This window comes from Ochotona curzoniae, unplaced genomic scaffold, assembly GCF_017591425.1.
Source record: "Ochotona curzoniae isolate NIBS_2020 unplaced genomic scaffold, NIBS_Ocur_1.0 patch106, whole genome shotgun sequence".
NCBI classification, from domain to species: Eukaryota; Metazoa; Chordata; class Mammalia; order Lagomorpha; family Ochotonidae; genus Ochotona; species Ochotona curzoniae.
In genome coordinates, this window is record NW_024466647.1 from 865,525 (window position 1) to 887,666 (window position 22,142).

Consider the following 22,142-nt stretch of genomic DNA (forward strand, 5'->3'; position numbering starts at 1 on the left):
CAAATTCAGGCCCCCTGGAGCAAATTCATTTGCCACTTGCCAAGTTCCTCAGATTATTCTTAGGCAAATGTGGATGGATAAGATGGTAGTCCGGTTCCACAATTTCTACCTTAGGCAAGTCACCTACCTCAAGCCTGTTTTTCACTCTACAATGAGTATATTAGTACCTACTACATGATTTGTAAAGATGTTGAATTTAAAAAAAAAAAAAAAAAAGACAAGCAAGGAGCACTGGGGAACCAGTTTGTGAAATACTAGGTACCACTACCCTGCTGTCTTCACATTTGTGCACAAGCCAAACTCGAGCTTCCAGCAGTGTACTGCTTTGAGCACAGAATCCAGCTCTGTGTGTGTATATGTGTGTGTGTTTGCGCGCTTGCATGCTGCAGTGATCCAGTGCCATTCCTATACCTAAACTCAGAGTAGATCCCAGCTGTGGACACTTGGTACTCCTCTTCTCTGGCCTTGTAAGGCAGAAGGGTTCTCCTCTCCCCCTTCTCTGCATGTGCCTTCAACCATCATTCAAATTCACATGCAGTGGAAAGGAAGGCATGAGGAGCATGTTGGTAGATTTACTTTAGAGTAGTAATTGTATGCATTGACTTTCATTTTCAGTGAAAGCATTTTAAGACGTACTTCTTGATGAAGTAACCCAAACCTATAAGTGTACTCCAGAAAGTCTGTGGAAAATGGAATGAAAAGATAAGCTGGTTCTGATGTGAAAAAATTTTGACATACTTGCATAATTTCTCTCATAATAAATATTTTTCCATGAAGTTTTTGAGACCCTTTCTTAATAGCAGAACAGTGAAGCCATTTGTTGGAACATGAAAGTTAGACATTTCTAACAAGTAAACAGTCAGTGCACTCAAAAACAGTTTCATTTCTTTGAAACAAAAGAGCAGTGATGGAATCAACTGCAGAGAGTTCCACCTGGGATTGAGATGCAGCAGGAGGGCAGGGCTTTCCTTCCCCCTTATCCTGTAGGCATCCTGACAGACTGGGCATGTTCTCAGCAGTTCCCACCAAATCTTAGAACATCTGCTAAGTCTGCGGTTGTTTTAGGGAACTTAGAATACTTTCCACATACTACCAAAGCCCTGATGGTAGACATCTGTTAAGATCACTGCCTCTAGGATGCTGTTGTGAGACATTAACAACCTGAGGGAGGATATTCCTGAACACAGATTTGGCCGGTGGCTGCGTCAGTAGGCGTGTTCTGTTTGTTACTGCCATGCTCCCATCTTTATGTGTGCTTGCCAGCACTCCACCTCCTTTCTGCTGAAAAATATCCATCAAGTCCCCTGGCCCTCAGAGCTCTTCCCAACTTACAGGAGTTCCTTTTGGAACTGGCGTGATGGCTTCAGTGCAGGTTCCTGAATAAGTTCAGTGAGTTGACCTAGAAAGAGCCTCAAGGGCCTGCTCGGCCCAGGCATTGGCCTGGAACTGAATGTGGTGTCTGCAGGTAAGGATTGGAAGCCATGGACGTGATCCCCGAAGCCCCTGGAAAGGGCTGGATTTAGGTCAGAGAGACCTGGAGTTAGATGCCTGTTTGCCATTCCCGGTGTATAACCCTAGGGAGGTTATGCAGCATCTCTAACCTCAACTCTCTCCTCTGTAAGGGACCACCTGACTCATAAGTCGGAGTGAACAATAAATGATATATTGGCAAAGCACTTGTTGTGTAGTGTCTGCTACAGACTTAATGCTTAGTAAAGAGTTGCTGTTACTACTCTGCTTATAGAGAGTTCACTTGCAAACCAAAGCCCCATCTTACTACCTTTTTAAAACTCTTGTTGTTTGTGCTGTACCTAAGCAAGGGACAGCTGATCAAAAGTAACCATACAGTGTGTCTTCACACTTTAAAGATAGTTAATAATAGCCTTGTAAGTCATCTCATGTAATGTAACTTTAGACTTACCTCCGTAGAGGGACATTTTCTGAACATTTATTCACTGTTGCCGTTGTCTCAGGATATTTTCACTTTATATGTTCCCTCTGAAAATAGGAAACAAAGAATGAAATGCTACACTGGAAAGAAGACTCCTTATGCTGTGAGCTGAGCTGATGGGAAAACTGGGATAATCTGTCACCCATGTAGCACAGCCAGTCCTGTGCAGTGCCTCCGCTAGTCCACCCCCGTGTGGCCCATGGTTTCTTCCTCTGGGCACTTATCTCCTTCTCCCAGTGAACTCACCGAGATACCTCCCCCTCTTTGTGTGTGTGTGTGTGTGTTTTAAAGATTTTCCTTTTTCCAGTTGATCCCTGGTTTTGTTTAGCTAAATAGTTGAGACTCAAAATGACTCAAAATTGATCCAAAAAATGAGGTGAAAGCTAACAATGAGTTTAGAAAGTGGTTGATCAGAAAAAAAATCTAATTAGGAAAAAAAATAAAGCCATTTTGTATTTAATATTTATATTCCCTGAGTCTTAAAATCTGTGGTTTGTTTTTTTTTTGTTTTGTTTTGCTTTGTTTTCCATTTTATTTGACAGGTCAATCCCCAAGTGCTCATAACAGCCAGGACTATATTAGATGAGTCCAAGAGCCCAAACGTCTGTCTACATCTCCCAGGGGTTTTGGTCTTAAATATTTGAGCCCTCATCTGCTGCCTCCTAGGAAGCTAGGCAGGAAGCATAGCTGAGCCTTGAACCAGGTATACCAATATGAGATGTGAGCATCCCACCCAGCATCTTAACTGCTGCCCCAAATGACTTCCCCTATACAGTTTTTTTTAAAGTTCATAATTTTAACTTGTTACACAATTGTATGTTAAAATAAGAAAATGTGAGAGGGACTGGTGTGTGTGCAGCCCATTAAGCCACCACCTGTGACTCTGGCATCCTGTATGAGTGCTGATAAGATCTGGCTTCTCCTCTTCCAGTCCAGCTCCCTGCTGATGCGTCAGGGAAAGCAGCAGAGGATAACCTAAGTTCTTGGGCCCCTGCACCCATGTGAGAGACCTGAAAGAAACTCCCTGTTCATGTCTTTGGCCTAGCCCAACCCTGGCTGTTGCAACCATGTGAGGAGTGAACCAATAGATGGAAGATCTCTTTCTTGGTCCCTCTTCATTTGTAACTCTTCCTTTCAAATAAATAAAAATAAGTCTTTAAAAAAAAATAAAAATGAGGTGTTAAGGGGTACATTTTATGGATAAAGGAATAAACATTTATCTTAGCAGTTAGCATCCCGTCTCATATCAGAGTACTTGGATTTAATTCCTGGTCTTAGCTCCTGACTCTAACTCCCTACCAATGCAGTTTTGGGAGGCAGTGGTGATGGCTCCAGTAGTTGATTTCCTACACATAAAACAGACCTAGGGTGTTTACCTAACTCCTGGCTCTGGCCCTGGATCAACCCATGTTCCATTACAGGTATTTGGAATATGAATTAGTGAATTGGAGAGTGTGTATGCTCTCTTTCTCTCTCTCTCATTTTCACTTTCTCTCAAATAAATGAGAAATAATAGTAAATTTCTAAAAATGTTAAGCTTTGAAGAAAACCTTCAGTCATCTATACTACTGTTTGAGTATGTATGTAGCAATTAGACTTGTAAAATTCCACATGATCTTTTTGTGAAGGAATTCCTATCAAAAAAGGACATGGGCTTTGGAACTAGAAAGACCTGGTTTCAGACAGTGTCTGCAACTTATTTGCTGGTCTATCTCAGACAGAACATTGAAACTCTTAAAACCTCCATTTTCTTATCCATAAATTAGACTGCTTAAACCAAATGGAAGAGTGGTTGTGAGGTTCATGGAGGCTCTGTTGGGGTCTACAACAAAGGTGATTATTCAGCCAGTGAGCATGAATTGTTGGTTTCATTGTCTCCTGGGAGGCCACTAGGAAACATTTTCTGTTATCATGAAGTGTTCAGATTCTTAAGGTTCTTGACGTTCTTACACCTCAAAGGAACTTACTAAAGGTGCCCAAGTCACGTATTCAGGATGAAGACTTCAAGACCTTAAACAAGCATATGGTTAGTGTGTGCTGAATTGGATTGAAGCTGGCATCCTTCACTTAGGAATTCCTTTGCTTAGGGGTTAGAGGCAATTTATCTCCGTCTGCCATCCTGCACATTTCTTGGCTTCAACCTCCTGCATTCCTTCTAAATTGTAGTTTGGTGGAGATAGCTAGGTCAACTTCCTCTCTATTGGAACCCAATTCATGGACAAGAATAGGACTCTAAGGCTGACCCACATGTCTGTGACAGTGCCTTGTCATGACTCTGGAACAGCAACAACAACAACAAAACCCAAACTAGAAAAATTCTAAAACAGTGTCTCTCTTGGAGTGCTTGAGGCTGTTTTCATATTGGTATCATTCTAATTATTATGTGACTCTTTTAATGCTCAAGAAAGGACTGTCTTTCAGAGTAGCACGCTGTTGTCACTGCACTGGTAAGGAAATCGGGTTGCAGCCAAGGAGGGGAAACTTGACAGAAGCACTCATTGTGATTGAATCATGGGTCCTTTTGGTTTTCTCCATTGTTTCATTGTATTTTTCCCATTTTACTCAATTAGTAAGGTAAAAACCCCATGTGGTTGAAGGGTTATTTTTCCTTAATCAGTCAAAATTAAAACCCCATTGTCCCAAGTCAGACTTTCAGACAGGCTAACTCTGCATTTTTCCATGTCAAAATACTCAAAAACAATTCCCTTTTGCTGTCACACTGCAACCATGGAATAGTCTTCACTATTATAGATGCTCTGAATGTTTGCAGACAGAGCAGGGTTCACAGAGGGCTTTATCATCATCACTTGCATGGAAAGGGGCCATGTTAATACATTCCCATAGACAGATCTTAGATTTCACTTATATCTAAAGCCAATGAGATGATCCAACAAATACTTTTGGTCTATTTAATGGACTTCACTGTGGGAAATCTTTTTAAAACTTTTTCTGGCCTTATTCTGTTAACTTCCCTCCACAAATTTCACTTCAGTTTTCAGAATTATCAACTGATAGTTATTAGGCCACGAAGAAATAGATGTTATCTATTTCCTGTCAAAAAAGAACCCTTTTCACTCTTTTCTCCCCCAAGTTCACTCTGGGAGTCTGACTTTAACGTTCTGCTTTCACCTTATCACCCCTGTTCACCCACTCCTCACTGCACCACGCTAGCAATCAGACCAGGCAGTGCCGAGTGTCCCTTTCATCTCCTCGTCCCTCCTGCCCGCACCCCAGCTCAGCCCCTGAGGGGTGGTCAGTCCCTTCTTCCTCTCCAGCCAGCCCTATGTTCCTAGGGATGCCTGCGGGAACCCTGGAGTTTCCTCACAGGGTGAGCCTCCTGTTGTGTGTGCATGCTCAGCTCAATGGCTCTTGATTTGTCAATATTAAATAATTAGTGATCACAAGGCCTTTACCTCCATCTTCCACCCTCTAAAAATATAATAGCTCTTTTATTTCACAGCACTTGACTTTGTTTATTTAGCATGATCAGGGCAACAGTGAGCTTTAGCAAGCCTGTTAAATATTTACTCATGAGGCGGATATTTATGCATGAATCAGTGGCACTTATCAGTATGTGACACTGTATGTTAGGTTTTGCACTTTTACAACCCAAGAAACTGCAGTTAACCAAAGGATGAAATAAGCATCTTTTTAAAAATAAACTCTCAGTGCACACTATCCTTCTCAGCACCAGGGTGCCTCCTATACTGAGATGCGCTCTATGCAATCACTAAGTCTTAGAGAATGAGACATGACAGGGTGGTCAGGGCATCCCAACTGAGGTCAGGTGTATCTGATTGTTTGATGGAGTCTTACCGTTGTGTGAAAGACTACAAAGGAAAGTGAGCTGTGCATTGCAGAGTCTATGAAATGGTGGTCCTTGTGTCTCCAGCAGCCTTCACCCTTGTCAGGATCCTGACCAGCTGGGAGGGAGCACCGCTGCTGTTCCTTCCCATCCCCATCACTCTGTTCTTAGGGAGGCAACAAATCTCATTAGAAGCAGAGTGGATGCTGGGGTACAGGCAAACCTGTGTTGGTCGGATGGCCTCACCCCTGTTTGGTTATGTAAATCAGAGGCACCTTCTGCTTCAATTTTGCCTGTAAAATTCCAGTGACCATTCTGGCCTCACCTACTCATGGGGAGAGTCAAATTAGATGCTGTGGTAAGGTACCTAACTATATGTGTTCATTCTTGACGATCACAGAGGTGGGATGCAGAAACGTGGGCCTGACAGTAGAACACTGGTCTTTGCATTTCTTCACCACTCAGCTTCTTCCCAGCATTACAGGTGACTTTTATTTAATGATCATATTTTAGAATGATGCAGTTCAAGCTGTGAAAGAGGAAAATTTTTTAAAAGTTTTGGTTTAGTCTGTGGATAATTCCACAAACTAATTCCCTTGCTTGATGCATTTTAATGAATAAGAACTTATTCTGTATTTTTTATACAAGTCCAAGTCCGTTATAATTAAGCCCAAAGATCTGCCCAAATTATTTTCTTTCTTGTAATTTCATTAGGCCAAGTTTCTGTGAGAACACTGTTAATAACCTGGGTCTTGGCATCCCCCCGCCACACAGATCTTAACCAATAACTACATGATGTAAATATTGGAATCTTTTTCCTAATCACTTTTCCATCTTAAGGGAATCATTAGAACCTTCCAGTGACATGTGTGGTTTCAAAAGGGACAAAAGTCCTCCCTTCAAGTCATAGGAATTTTCCTAGCTCCTTCAGAGTTTAGACTAAATTTAATCCAGTGTCTGCCCTGTGCAGCCAGTGTTCTATGTAGCTGCAGAGTGCAACTGATTCAGTGGTGTCGAACTTAGTTGAATGCTGTCTTAGTTTTTTTCTTGGTTGTCAGAGGAGTTGTGCTTTTAGGGATCATCTAAGTAGAAAAAGACCAGTGTCAGAAATTTCCACTTCAGATTGACTCTTTTGCTTGTTGAGATTCTTCATTCCCATAAAAACAACAAAAAATTATGAAAAATTCAACTTCATAAATCTAGTATGGGTCTGGAATTCTTTCAGTAGTTAGATGTGCATTCTGTGTATCGTAAACTATTACACTGGGTCAACCTGCCCTAAACTTTTCAGGAATGATTTTCTGGGAAATGATTGCAACATCCTCTTCTTTTTACAACCTTGTAAGTGTGGAAACTTGGGTAATGAATAATCACAGGATTAAGGGATTTTAAAGATTTTTTTAAATTACAGAAAGGATTTAAGAGCTAATAGAAATATATATTAAAATAAAATAATCAAAGCAAACTACAAGAAAAGTCAAAGAAAACAAGATGTAATCAACACCAGAGGCGATAAGCTAAATACGTGACATGAAATTTCAAGCAATTTCTTGTAGTAATTATTTACTGGTTAATTTAAACTAAAAAAGGAATTCCCTTGGGGAAGTTCTAGAGCCTTGTTTCAAAATCAGTATTTTAGCTTAGTGTTTGAATCAGTAATATTGACTATCCCTTGCGTCTTATACCTATTAGCACTCAAGGTAACAGCTGATTGGCTGCAGAACTAGCCTCTTCAGTACACTGTTACAATGCCAGGTCAGTTTATTTTGGTTTGGCTCAACTGTTTACTGAATGACTCATCTATGCTGAATTGACCATACTGAAGAGCATTACAGTGTGTTTCAATAACATACGTAGCATGTTAATATCAGTAAAACATATACCTGTGCCAATCAAAGCTTGGTGATTTGTACCATTGTGTGATAAATGTCCTTGATTATCACTAATGATGGTTAATGGGAGCATACTAGCCTAAAACAAGAAATCAAGATAATTTACTCATAAAGGAAATTCCTATTATCATAATCCATGGCAGCTGGTGGCTAGATTTTGATGAGAGAAGCCGCATCTGCCTGGGGTGTGAGTTGCTTGAGCCCTAAAAGAATTGTCCATTGTGCTCTTGTCCTTTCAGTGCCCTTGGAGGCTCCTCTGCTCTTCACATCCCAGCTTTTCCAGGAGGAGGCTGTCTGATTGATTATGTTCCTCAAGTGTGCCACCTGCTCACCAACAAGGTAAAAGCAAGTCCTCTGACTGCTGCATCTCTGAGACTGCTTCTTCCGGGGCCCCTGAGCCCAGTTCACTGTACATGGACCGTCTTCCTACTCATGTCATCTTCCTGTTTCAACCTCCATCTGACATCTGCTAAAGTCCATCTGTTGGCCACCTTATTTGTCCTCCTTCTTTACTTCTTCCTTTTTAAGGATTCTGACTTCCTATTCCAGTCTTACCTCCCCCTCTTGTACCTGGAAGTTTAGTCACCCCTCTTCCAAATTTTCTTTATCCCTAAGTCTTTGCTAGGTCTTGTACCTTCCTAGGGTTTTTCATTTTGGAGCCCGTGTATTTCCCCCTCATGTGATGCATACATGTAGCCACACCTGTTTACCGTTGGTGCATATCAGGATAACTCATTAAAACTGTCTTTATTTCTTTCTGCTTTGCAGTACCTCACTTTTTAAGTCACTTCCTGATATCTTTATATAATTTCTAGGAGTAGATTCCTGACTCCATGGGGACAAAATTCAGGTCAGTTGTTCTACCCAGGCACAGAGATTCTCTGTAGCTTTCTTTTAGCTTCATTGATCAACAATTACATTGGCAAGTCGCTGGGTTTATTGTAATAGTTGTCCTCAGATGTTTCTGACAAGTGGTAAAAATATACTTGTTAATATCCAGCCATGGTATTCAGCTGAAACCTAAAGGTATTGAAGCAACACTGGTTCTCTTTATCCTCCCACATGCACTGTGACTTAATTTGTTTAGTTGTTACAGCACGATGTCTCTTGCTCTTGCTGACTTATTCACATTGGCTTGGAAACTAGAGCTTTTGTTTGTCTCTCTCAGTCAAAATATAGCTAATCCCCATACAAAAAGTATCTTAGAAGTACAATAATATTTTAGAGGCTTCAGTCTGATTTCCCAAATAGAAACTCAAGTCTGGCAATTCGGCAGGCTCCAGACCCAGCCCAGGTTCCAGGGCTCCAAACTTTAATGGGCTTTTCGCTAGACCAAGCCTTTCCTTCCTCCCCCTCCCCCCACCCCCCAAAAAACCTAGTTGCATGGCAGAATTTTTGTTTTCAGTCCAAGGTCTTGCACTGCCCTAAAATCTGTGCCCAAAAACCATAAAGAAAAATGAAAACGTGCTCTTCCAGAAGTGAGAAGAAAAGTCTTTTAAAGCTCTCCTATTGAGATTAATTTCTAGTCCTACATTTTCCTCAAGAAAAGAAAAATTTTTTATAATGTTTTCCCAGAAATACAAGAACCATTCCATTTTTTCTTATTTGGTTCCCTTTCATTAATTTTACTTGTCTTTAAAAATTGATGTTCTTCTGTTTGCTACAAACGAGGACAGTGCAGGCTGCATTTAGAAACGCTCTCTTCAAATGAATTTCCATAATTACATTGGAATCTATCTTTATAGCCAGTTTTGTTGTGGGTTTCTGTTAAAATGGTTTTCTGTTTTTAAAATCAAGTATACAGAACTGTTTTAAATAAAGCCACTTAAGCAAACTTATCATCTGTTTTCTTTTTTGAAAATAACATTTCTGATCCTACATTAAGCCTGCAAAATAAGAACTGTTTTTATAAATTGACATAACCCCCCATTACATAATAGAATTGTTTCATTTTTAAAGGGTACAGCATGGCTATCACTACCAATTGTGTCAAGGTTATTCCAAGTACTTTATCTTGAGCTTTTGTTAGCCATGGAAACTCAGTGTGGCTACAGCCAAAATAAACAGTTGGGATGGGAGGGGGGTGCCTCTCTTTCCCATTGTTTCTTTCATCCATTACAAACACATTATAAGAAAAGTGTTTGCATGTTTAAAACTGATGAATAAATGACTAACTTCCATATGCCTAACTTAATGAGTTCAGAGGTTTTTTTTTAAATAGAAACTGTCATTTGATAATAACAAGGAAATATAAAAAGTAAAACTAGAAATCTCCTATTGTAACACTCTTTATTCTAAATGTTAGGATTTCAAAAAGAAAGAATTAAGCATTATTCTCTTTTCAATAGGAGTTCAAGGTAACCAGAAAATTTTATTTGATGTGAAAAAGCTGTTCTTTACAGAATGGCATCTGATACTTGCAAAGAAATTATAGGATTTGAAAATCACTCTTTCGTATATCCTAATGAAATATTTGGTTCAGATAAGACTTTCCCAGTAGATACTCAAACCATAAGTTGATGAAGAACTGTATTTTTTTTAGACCTTGAGGAAGATTCCTGTTGATTACTCACCATGGTATATATTTGTATATGTGTGTGTAGGTATGCATAGATGGTAGATGGATGGACACATAGATAGATGTTGTTTTTACTCATATGGCAAAGAGAGCCTTCCATTGATATTGGGGTGATACGCTGTCATCACCTTAACCAAGTGATCATGCCCAGGGCTACCTATGAAATTTCTTTGCCAAAAACATTTAACCTGAGATTGGTCATGAATTTGGCTTTAACTTCCAATTTTTAGGAAATACACAGGGCAGAGGAAAGAGGAGGGAAACAGAGAATTGGATTATGATACAGGGCAGCTAACCCCATCTCCTTGAAAAATTCATGCCGTATATGCATGTGCAGGCAGGTACACACTTATACACATATGCACACTTAGTGAGATGCTGTAATTCTATATTTAAAAAAAACAGACAGCTGGCACATTGGCCTAGTGGCTGAAGTCCTTGCCTTGTGTCTACCGGGATCCCATATGTGTGCTGTTACTAATCCTGGCTGCTCCACGTCCTTGTGGCCTGGAAGTACAGTCGAGGATGGCCCAAAACCTTGGGACACTGCACTTGTGTGAGAGACCTGGAAGAGGATCCTGGCCCCTGACTTTGGATTGGATCTGCCCCGGCTATTGTGACCATTTGGGGAGTGAACCAGCGGGCAGAAGATTTTTCTTTCTGTAGATCTGACTTCCCAATTAAAATAAATCTTTTTAAAAATTTGAGCCCAGTGGCGTGGCATAGTGGCTAAAGTCCTCGTCTTGAACACACACATATGGGCGCTGGTTCTAATCCCAGCTGCTCCACTTCCCATCCAGCTCCCTACTTGTGGCCTGGGAAAGCAGTTGAGGATGGCCCAACGCCTTGGGATCCTGCACCTGCCTGGGAGACCTGGAGGAGGTTCCTGGCTCCTGGCTTTGGATCAGCACAGCACTGGCCATTGTGGTCACTTGAGGAGTGAATCATCAAATAGAAGATCTGTCTCTCCTCCTCCTTGTATATCTGACTTTGCCATAAAAATAAATAAATCTTTTTTAAAAAGTAATTAAATATCATTTTGTTATATACTGATTTAAAAAAAGTTTTTCTGGAGACAGTTGAAAAATTGAAAGTGGATGAGGTATCAGATGAATTCAGAGAATAATTGTTAAGTTTGTTGGGTATGATAATGCTATTGTGGTTATATCAAAGAATATCTTATTTTTTTGGAGATACTTGCTGAAGTATTTAGGGGCAAACTGTCATGATGTGTCTAATTTCCTTTGAAATGTTTCAGGAAGATTGATTGATATGTAGGTAGATAGGTGGCTTAATGAAGCAGCTAGGCAAAATATTCTCAGTTGTTGAATATAGATGGTGGAAATGTTAGTGTTCATTTTACTATGTCTACCTCTCTGAATCTGGGGAATTATTCATAATAAAGCGTTTAATGGTGTCCTGCATCACTGCTCAGCTTTGGGTTCCTATTCCAGGTGCAGTATGTGATTCAAGGCTATCACAAAAGGAGAGAGTACATCGCTGCGTTCCTCAGTCACTTTGGCACGTAAGTTCTGCTCTATGAAGCTCCAGTGCCCTCACTTGCTGCTGACTCTCACATGGACACTTGGTTAGGACAGTAGCTTTGGTGTCATTTTCATGTGCTGCTGTCATCAAAGCTCCTGGGAAGACATTTTCATAGCATTCTCCATCCAAAAGTGGAATTCAGTACTTTCCTGGGGCAGCAGCGTGGCAAACCCCAAGTGCCCCAGTGACAGTGGTAGCAGTGCCCGTGGCTGCAAAGCAGTGAGCAGTTTGTGCAGCCCTTTCTTCTCCATCACCTCACAGTAGTCAGGAGGTGAGCTGGGAAGGCTCTGTTGAAACATTTTGTTGAAGGCAGCCCTGAAACTGGTTAAGTCCAGTAGCCTGATGGAAGTCACATGTGTAGAAGAAGTGGCACCAGGTCAAGGACCTCAGTTGTTCAGGCCTCAGGTACCACCCCGGATTTGGGAAAGGGATGGTACAGGAGCAGTGGCAGTGAGAGGAGAGAGAACTTGTGACTGCAGGTGGAGTGATTTCTCCTGCTGCTGCTGTCCTGGATGATAGTCTTCTGGTGGGCTGTGGGTATGCATCCCTGTTCCTTAAATGCTGTCGGAGACCTCAACAGGCTTAAATCAGCAGGACACGCCATGCATTTTCCTGTGGTCTCCAGCAGTCTCGTCATTCTCACTATGTGGCGCAAAGCCACGAGAGTTTTAATGATCTGGTTTTAATTACCTTATTCCAGAGGAGGTTATAAATAATGCAAAAATGTGTACAGAAACACAAAAGGAAAGTTGTAAAGCAGCGAGTGAAGACCTTAGGACAGAAGGAAACCGAGAGCAAGAAAAAAAAAGATAACAAAAAATAAAGCTCACCATGCCCTGAGATGTCATTTTTAAACTGGTAGTTTAAAAATGTCATAGTTGCAACAAAATTTCTGATTCCTCAAAACAGTGTCAATAATTGTTCTCATTATCCATAAAAAATTCTTTATATTCCAGAAGTGTCAGTATCAAAGTGTATAACCATCTTTCCTCTGAGTCCTTAATACCTAAGATTTTCTCAATTTTATTTATAAAAGTTTGACCAAGCACTTTTGATACAAACAGTGGTTGATAAATGATTCCACTGATCTTCTAATTTTTAGTAATATTGTTTTTAATATCTATAACTGAAAATGAAGAAACTCATGCAGTGACCTCCATACACACCCTTAGGGTTTCTCTTGCCCTCTCCACTGAGGGTCAAAGGAATGTGAAAATTGCATTTGCATTTGCGTTTGTGTTTCAAAATAATTCTTTTTAAATGTATATTTTGGGTGTCTTTTTAGCATGTAGGGCCATAATATACGTAATAGAGGTTCTATAGAATCACTGTCAAACTATAAATGTGTTACTATATTTACCACTTGCTGAATTCATGCTAAAAGGTACTGTATGCCTATTTTTGTCTGTGGGCTATAGATCTAAAAAGTTTAGACGTCCATGTTACAATATTGGAGTGATTATAGATTCACAGGTGGAAGGAAATAGAAATTGTAGAATTGACCTAACCAACAGTTCTAGGTGATAATACCAACCATCTTGGAACAGATCACCCAGGCTTTGGTGTCTTTGCTTCTTTGCCTTTGTAAGCGGTGTAGTTAGTTGTCTCTTGCTTAAACTTAGAGATCATGAGTGTTGATGGCCTGACTGGCCTAATTCAGTCAAGGAAAGGGCAGCACTAAGAACATCAAAGGCCTCCTGTACAGAAGGAAAAAATCAGTTCTGCCCTTGCCATGTGGTTAATGCTGTACTTGGCTCTTGAGGGACATGAATGAAGTGAGCCTGCCACAATTCTGCCCAGTCATTTCACAAGAGAGGTGCTTCTCCCATCTGTACTCAACACCCACCCATCTAACCTTCTGCCTTTTCTTGAGTGTGGGGGAAAGGCTCAAAACAAAAGGATTCTACATACACTTTGGGAGAAAACTAACATATAATCCCAAATTTAGTAATTTTGCCATTGCTCATAACTGTTTGATACCCAATGAAAATGACATTTAGCAATCCCTGAAAAGATAAAATGACATTTAACACTATTGTGCAGGCCTGATTGCTGAATTTGTCCTTTTATTCATAGCTAGTAACTAACAGATGTTCTCGTTTAGTGGTTTATCTTATTTGCTTCACAGTTCTGTAGTTAAGTTTGCAGATGCTATTGACCTGATTGACAGATGAGGAAACTGAACTCCAAAGGCCGAGTGATTTGCCTAAGATCATAACAGATGTAAATGGCAATGCCGTGGCTTCAATCTAGGTGTTCTCAGTCCAAAGCCCACACCTCCCGTGGTCTTGCTTCCTTGTTGTAATTCCATCTAAGCCTCAATAACTCTGATTTCATGAATATATTCTTTTCTTGGTCGTGTCCCTTTTCTGCCTTATTTTTTAATGAGGGCTTTCTGTTTTTCCATGTTTTTGTTACTTAGCGGTGTTGTGGAATATGATGCAGAAGGCTTTACAAAACTCACTCTCCTGCTGATGTGGAAAGATTTCTGCTTCCTTGTACACAGTGAGTATACTTTTGTTGTCAGCATGCACTTAAAACATTCTAAACATGTCATAATCAGCCTGAGACATTCTGGGTTCGTGTATTTATTTATGAAGAAAATGTCTCTAGACCAGGTGACTCAACCACTAGAATGATTTTGCTCCTTAGGTGGCATTTGACACCGTCTTGAAACATCTTTTACTGCCTTGATGGGGAGGGGGTGCTTGCTACTGGCATCTAGTGGGTAGAGGTCAGCAATGCAGCTGAACCTCCTGCGGTGCACAGGAGTGAGACCTTCAACACAAGAAATCCTGGATTCCAAACACCAGTATTGCCAGGCTGGAGAACCCCCGTTGCAGACAGATTTCTGCCTAAAAACTCTTATCAGTATCAAGTCTCAAAATTTTCAGGATCACTCAAAACATACTTGGCTTTGATCATTTAGTTATTACCTTGCATTGAGTAAAAAGTGTACAATTTTGCTGGTATGTAATATGGCAGTTCTTCAAAAAGTCTGTAGGAAATGCATATTATCAAAGAATTGCTGCATAAAAGTTCAAACTTTTTGCACCCAAATAAGCTTATCTTTTAATTCCACTTTCCCACAAACTTCTTGAAGTATCCTTTTGTATAACTTCAAAGAAAAGCAATAGTTTAGCATATCCCCCACATCACTCACTATTGTCCACATGGCAGACATATTTGAATGACTATTGGATTATGATAGTACACGTTGGTCCAGATTTCTCTTGATGGATAATTTTGAGGCACTTTTGTTTATTCCCTTGTTACATAAGTATCAGTGACCCATGATGACAGGTTCAAATGGCAAGTCAACCCAGACCTTTATTCTGTTTTTCTTTGTTTTTAAGGTTTATTAATTTATTTGTTTGAAAGAGAGAGTTATAGAGAGAGAAGAAGGGAAAGGGAGAGATCTTTCATCCATTGGTTCACTCTTCAGATGGCCACAATGGCCAGGTTAGGCCAAGCTGAAGCCCGAAGCCAGGAACTTCCTCCAGATCTCCCACAAGGGCCTCCATTTTCCACTGCTTTCCAGGGCACTTTAGCAGAGAACTGGATCAGAAGTGGCACAACCAGGGCTCTAACAGTGCCCATATGGGATTCCAGTATCACAGGTGGCAGTTTAACCAGATATACTGCAACAGTAACCCAAAGCTTTCATTTATAAGTAGGTTAGTATGTACCGTGTCGGCTTCTTAAGCCAAAGGCAAAGACAGTTTTCCTACATCAAATTACAGAAAAGCAGTGGATTTGAGTTAGTCTCACTCAGTGTATATAGAATTGTTCTGGAGAAAAACTGATCAAGGCTTTAGCCACTATAGACTCGGGGGTTTTTCTTCTGGGTTGTGATTTGCTTAGGTTAATAAAATAGTTCTGCCTCCACCTTCTTGCTAGTTCCCATATCAGAATGCCAGTTTAAGTCCAGGCTGCTTTACTTTGAATCCAGCTTCCTGTTAATGTGTCTGGGAAGGCTGGCCCAAGTATGTCACTCATACGAAAGAGACCACAGTGGAGTCTGTGGCTCCTAGAACTAGCCTGGCATATACCCAGCTATTATAGCCATTTGGGAAGTAAACCAATGGTTGGAAGATAGTTTTCCGCCCCCCCCCCCACTTTCTCTCTTTTTCTTTCTCAGGGACTCTCCCCCTTCCTCCATCCTTCCTGTTTCTCTTTCTCACCCTTCCTCCCTTCCTCTCTTTCTTCCTTCTTCCATCTCTTTCCTTCTATGTCCTTTAATTAAATAACATTTGTAAGATAGTTTTATTTTTAATCAGTACATGATTGTACATATTTATGAAGTATGGTGTGACAAATACATACACAGTGTGTAATGATGAGATAAAATATTTTTAAGTTCAACTGAGAGTTAGTTGATCTTTTATGTGTTGCCCAGACAGCTCCATTTTGTTGCATACTACTTTGTATTGAGTTCAATAATTTGTCATACATTAGGGCCTTGTTTTCTAATGCATTTGGAGATTACAAGCATATCACTTTGTGTTGATTGTGTGCACAGATAAGCAGAGTTGGAGAAGTAAAGGTTTGAATCTTGTGTGTGCCTCTCACTGCACCTTGTTCAACCACTAGGACGAGCCATCCTCTCTGTTGTAGTTCGCTCCTTGTATCTTAATATCACTGCCCACACTCTGGTCCTTCTGACAGAAAAGACTTGGGTATGAATCAGGGGACATTGGTGCTGTTTCCTGCTGGATCACTAACCCAGCCTGCCTTCCATACATTGTTTCCACCCATTTTCTTCCTTCTTCTCTGAAACATAGAACTTGCTACATCCCAGGGAAGATTGGTTAGATAACTTGTTTTCCTCAGTCATGCAGTACAGCCTCTGACACTTACCTTCCCTTCGTAGCATCTGCTTGCTTCATTATAATGCCCAAGGGACCATTTGTTCTCTCTTCTCTTTCCATGGAGATGAGGAGGTGAATATGGCACGGCAGAGATGCAATAGAGAACATTGCCAGGAATGACTGTGCAATCTCAGAGGTAAAAAAGAACTTGGAACCAGAGGCAGATTTCTGTGGACTGCTCCACCTCTTCGGGGCAGTTGAAGATGCAGCAGGAGAGGAGACAGCACCTGTGCTGGGCCCTGCCTCTCTGCTCTGAGGCCCAGGAAGACAGCTGGCAGCAGGACCACTGCTGGCAGTCCTTCTGAGACTTTAGGATGCCAGAGGAAAGAGGCACCCTTCTCTTGAGCAAATGGTTCTGACTTCAGATTTGGCCAGAATGTGTGGAGGCCAGTGTGCCCAGGAGAAATGATGTACAGGCTGTGGGACCTGTTGAGACCTACAGCATCCTGGCATTCTGTCAGCTCACGAGGTTTGTGACCACGATTACTCCTGTGGAGATGCCTGTCCACCACCACCCTCTCCCTGCCTCCTCCATCCACGCGCAGCATAACTCAGGACTTGGCCATCATCTAAGAATCGTCATAGCGATTGACTAGGTAGTTTCATAGTTACGAACTTGTTCTTTGCACTGGTGATCGACACTGTCTTTAAGCCAGCCTTTTCAGAAGCTGGATGGCAGGAGGCCCAGACAGCAAGGTAAAATCACAGTAAGCAGAAGTGGGCACTGGTGCCTCTGCTGTGCTTCCGGAGCTCCAGTTAGCTGCACCTTGAGCAGACAGGGGAGGAGGCAGCTGCCTCAGGTAACAGAGCTGCTACTCAAGAGGGGAGACTATTGGGATCGGTGACTGTAAGTAGTTGAAGGGACCTGTGACTGTATGGCAAACTGTCTTTTCACTACAGGGAATCCTTGGAAAGTGACCTTTGAGTCATCCAGCCTGGACTGCAGACAGTTTATCTTATTACAATGCCTGTTCGAGCCAACCTGAACACTTTTTCTCTTCTGTGTTCTATCCCCCATCCGTTTGAGTTGAGGGTACTGAGAACCTACTGTATGCTCAGTACTGTGCAAGGTATTAGAAGATGAAAGTACTTTGGCCTTGACCTTGAGACAGTTTGGGAGGTACAGCACAAGGAACTGGAAAAGCACAGCTAGGGGGCCAGACCCACTGCCAGCCTGTCTTTGTATGGCTCTCTTTTTTTTTTTTAAGATTTATTTTATTTTTATTGGGAAGTCAGATATACAGAGAGGAGGAGAGACAGAGAGGAAGATCTTCCGTCCATTGATTTACTCCTCAAGTGGCTGCAACAGCCGGAGCTGAGCCAGTCCAAAGCCAGGAGCCAGGAACTTCCTCTAGGTCTCCCACACGGGTGCAGGGTCTTGAGGCTTTGGGCCGTCCTCAACTACCTTCCCAGACCACAAGCAGGGAGCTGGATGGGAAGAGGGTCACTAGGATTAGAAGTGGTACCCATATGGGATCCCCTGCAAAGCAAGGAATTTAGCTGCTAGGCTACTGCACTGGACCCATTTGTGTGGCTGTTAAGCTAGGAATAGTTTCTACGTTTTTAAACTTGTTGAAAAACAAACTAAAAAGAGTGGAATCTACAGCAGAGCTGGTGTGTGTCTTCTAAAGTCTACAGTCTTTACTACTTGACCCCTTGGGAAATGACGTGTGACAGCCTCTAGTGACAAAAGAGATCAGATACAGGTGGAGGACAGTGCTGAGCAGGCTTAAAAGCAAATGTTTTATGAGTTGTCTGCTATAGTGAAGGCACAAAATGATGTATGAAGAAGGGACATTCTCCTGTGTTACATATGCAAGGTGGGGCGGATGATAGAGAAGTCAGAAAACACATGAGGGGCCAGAGGGCTGTGAGAGCAGCTGCAGGGCTGCTGTGAGGGCAGTTACAGAGGACCTCTCCCAGGACGCGACACTTCAGCTGAAACCTTACAGCAGCCTCAGTGAGCCAGGGAAGGAGAGGCAGCAGAAGGCTTTGCTCGAGTGAGTGTGGCTGGGGCTCAGTGAACGGGGGGGAGGTTTGGCCTTTGTGGATTCTCTTTTTCTCTTTCTTTCTTTCTTTCTTTCTTTCTTTCTTTCTTTCTTTCTTTCTTTCTTTCTTTCTTTCTTTCTTTCTTTCTTTCTTCCTTCCTTCCTTCCTTCCTTCCTTCCTTCCTTCCTTTCTTTTTTCTCTCTTCCTTTTTCTTAGCTACGTATTTTAAGTTCTTTTCTTAGGGATTTGTTCTGGAGATTGCAGTATGCGTCTTTAGCTTAACACACTCTACTTCAAGTTAATAGTGATTTCATTCTGGTAAAACAATAACAGCTTTGTAAAATGTAACATCATGGGCCCATCCCATTAGCCTAGTGGCTAGTCCTTGCCTTGGATCCCATATGGGCATCAGTTTGTATTCCAGCTGCTCCACTTCACATCTATCTCCTGGCTTGTGGCCTGAGAAAGCAGTCAAGGATGGCCCAAAGCCTTGGGACCCTGCACCCATGTTGGAGACCTGGAAGAAGCTCCTGGCTCCTGGCTTCACAATGGCTCAGCTCTGACCATTGTAGCCACTTGGGGAGTGAACCAGCAGATGGAAGATCTTTCTGTCTCTCCTCTCTGTAAATCCGACTTTCCATTAAAAATATATATATATAACATTGTGGCTCCTTTACCATTTTCTTGTTAGTGCTATTAATTGTCAGATATGTGACACTGTTATATGTTACAATATAAATACAACAATGTGGCATTTTCCGTTACTGCTGTAAATAATCTTAAGTTTTTAGAAGAAAAGGAAAAAGCATTGTTCATGTTTTGTTCTTCCCGTCATTCCCAGCACATCTCTGAGGACTGTGGGTGCCAAAAGTGTCAGGTTTATGTGATCGAGTGAATGATACACTTTTACTCCGATGCTTTTACTTATTTTAAATGATTAGCATTCATACAAGCAACTTGATATCCTTTTCTGCATTGTTCAGAAGCCTACATTAAATACAGAAAACAGTTACTTTGTTTTCTAGAGTTGAGTTTCTGACAGCTTGCTTTTTTTAAGCTGGAAAAGTTGACAACTTCAGACTAATTCTAGTTAATTCAGAATTTCTGTGCTTATAGGCCTGTTTTAAGACTAAAAAAATTAGAACTTGGGACAACTTTTGACATTTTAAATGAAAATCAGAGGCTTCTATTTATTACCAAAAATGCCCCTTCCAAGTTCTGATTATGTCAGGCCATGGGATTCCTAGTAAAACCCAGAAAATTATTTGCATTGGTGTCACACTGTCATCTAACCACTAAGAGACAGAAACATACTATCAGCTGCTTAGCTCCTGGGCAAGGCAATACAGAATCTGGTCTCCTGTGCACAGAAACAAGCTTTTGTTGTAAAATAGTTAGCAGGTGATAAACAAGATGGCTGCTGGGTAATGCAGTACAAACAAAACACAAAGCTTGTTTGCTTTGGCTACAAGTCAGATTTTTGTACAAGTGAGCAGAATTAATAATGTAGTTAGAATTAGGAAAGAATTTGTTTCAAATAAAATCTGTAAAAATTGTAACATGATTTCAAATCAGCAGATTTACCTCATATCAAGACCATATAGAAATTCTTAGTTTAATTTTATCATTTCTAGCTTTAATAATAACTGCCAGAGTAACAGAAACTAAAGTGATTATGAACAAAAGGTAAACCAATCTATTCTCTACATTGTTTAAAATAACAAAAAAAAATATGAGAAACAAAAAGAGAATCCTTCAGAATATCTGTTTTGCTTTAATTATGAGGACTGTTGGATCCTTTTGTTACTTGAAACATTTTAGTGATTTTTTAAAAAAGATTTATTTGTTTTTATCTAAAAGACAAAGTTAGAAGATAACACAGAGAGATTTCCATCTGCTGCTTCACTCCCCAAATGGCTGCAGTGGCCTCAGCTGGGCTGATCCTAAGCTGGGGACCAAGGGTTTCTTCTGAGTGTTGTGTGTGGGCACAGGGGCCCAAGGATTGGACCATCTATTGCTACCTTCTCAGACCATTAGCAGGGAGTTGGATGAGAAGTACAACCACGAGGACTCAAACCAGTACTCATTTGGGATACTGGCACTGCAGACAAAGGCTTGGCATGCTACGCCACAGCACCAGCTGCAGGCTCATTTTTATCCTGAGACTTCCTGGAAGGTAGTTTGCCTTACCAGGCTCAGCAATTTTCATTAGCGATTGCACACACAAGCCAAACACACCCATATCACATATGTAACTCATATAGCTTTGGTCCCCTATTAACTGCCTTCACTGCCTTGATTCAGATTGAAACTACACTTTCAACTGTAATTTACTTTCAGAAAGTTTCATTTGTAATTTCTGACACTTTTTTTTAAGACTTGATGTCATTAACCTTCATTGGGAATATTCTCCTCATTGTAGTTTATGTTTACACGACACCTTTAAATGCTGTTAAAGGGCTCATAATGAGGAAAGAGACTGGAGATCAGATACACAATCGTGCAGTGTTTTATATTTTGTATGATCTGAGAAGCTGTGTTTATTGAAGTCATTGCCAAGTGAGTCCTTCTGATCCAACACGTCACACAGACCATCTCTTTCAGTGATTCTGATCTATGTGCAGGTACTTTTGTATGACAGATGGTAAGGCTGAAGGCATCTTACTCAAGAAAGAAACTGTTGACCAAAAGTAACTCTTTTTGCATTGATACAGTTGACTGTGACTTTTATTTCAGAATTGATGTTAGAGTTCCTTTGACATTGATGAAACATGCATTATTGCTTTGATTTAGAGTTTGAGCACTCAGTATATACCATGTTCCAAGCACTGTCCTCAGTACTGGGCACATATGGTGTTGAATGCTGGTAATGTTCCTTCAGAGGATAGTGCCTGCTGTTACTCCACTTGACGAAGGACAAAGCTGTGTAACAGCAAGACGAAGGGACAGAGCCAGAATTATAACCCAGGGACTGATTCCAGATGCCATGTGCCAAACTGCTACTTTACTCCTTCAGCTCATCACTTAGCAGCATCCCCAAGTGTGAGAGGATGTGTAGTGATGTGTAGGATGTGCAGAACCTCACAGAGGACCTGTGAGCTCCAAGAACAAGAGCAGAGGGTCAGGGTCCCCCCCACACAGACCAGGGAGGCAGGAGATCTCCGCTCCCAGGAACAGGAGTAAATGTCTCACCACAGGCAACATTGTCTCTGATAACAGCCAGGAGTGACACAGGAAAGCCTCCTCAGTGATGGCCACAGGTTGTCCAGCTGCAGTTCCTTGCCATGGAGGGATTCATTGTGTCACTGAAAGAGCAAAACTAAGTGGCCCAATTGAAAAATCAACCTGCTGCTGGCTCTTGATTTACTGTGCTTAAACACGGTGAATGAGGGGAGGGAAAATCCCAGAGCCTATGGAATTGCATCAAAATTTTTTTTAAATCACACATGATAAATAAGTGCAGAAATAAAGAGATAAAGAAATAAAAACAATGAATGTGCATGTTGAATGG

The 22,142-nt window shown here is 41.2% G+C and overlaps 1 protein-coding gene across 2 annotated transcripts in view; it reads left to right on the forward strand.

Annotated features, from left to right (window-relative positions):
• Positions 1-22,142, forward strand: part of LOC121166283 (BRISC and BRCA1-A complex member 2) — a 418,479-nt gene that overhangs the window by 330,258 nt on the left and 66,079 nt on the right. For both annotated transcript variants that reach the window (XM_040995412.1, XM_040995413.1), the window contains 3 exons: positions 7,888-7,987; positions 11,681-11,751; positions 14,194-14,276. In XM_040995412.1, coding sequence (XP_040851346.1) covers positions 7,888-7,987; positions 11,681-11,751; positions 14,194-14,276 — 254 coding nt within the window. The remainder of the gene's footprint in view (positions 1-7,887; positions 7,988-11,680; positions 11,752-14,193; positions 14,277-22,142) is intronic.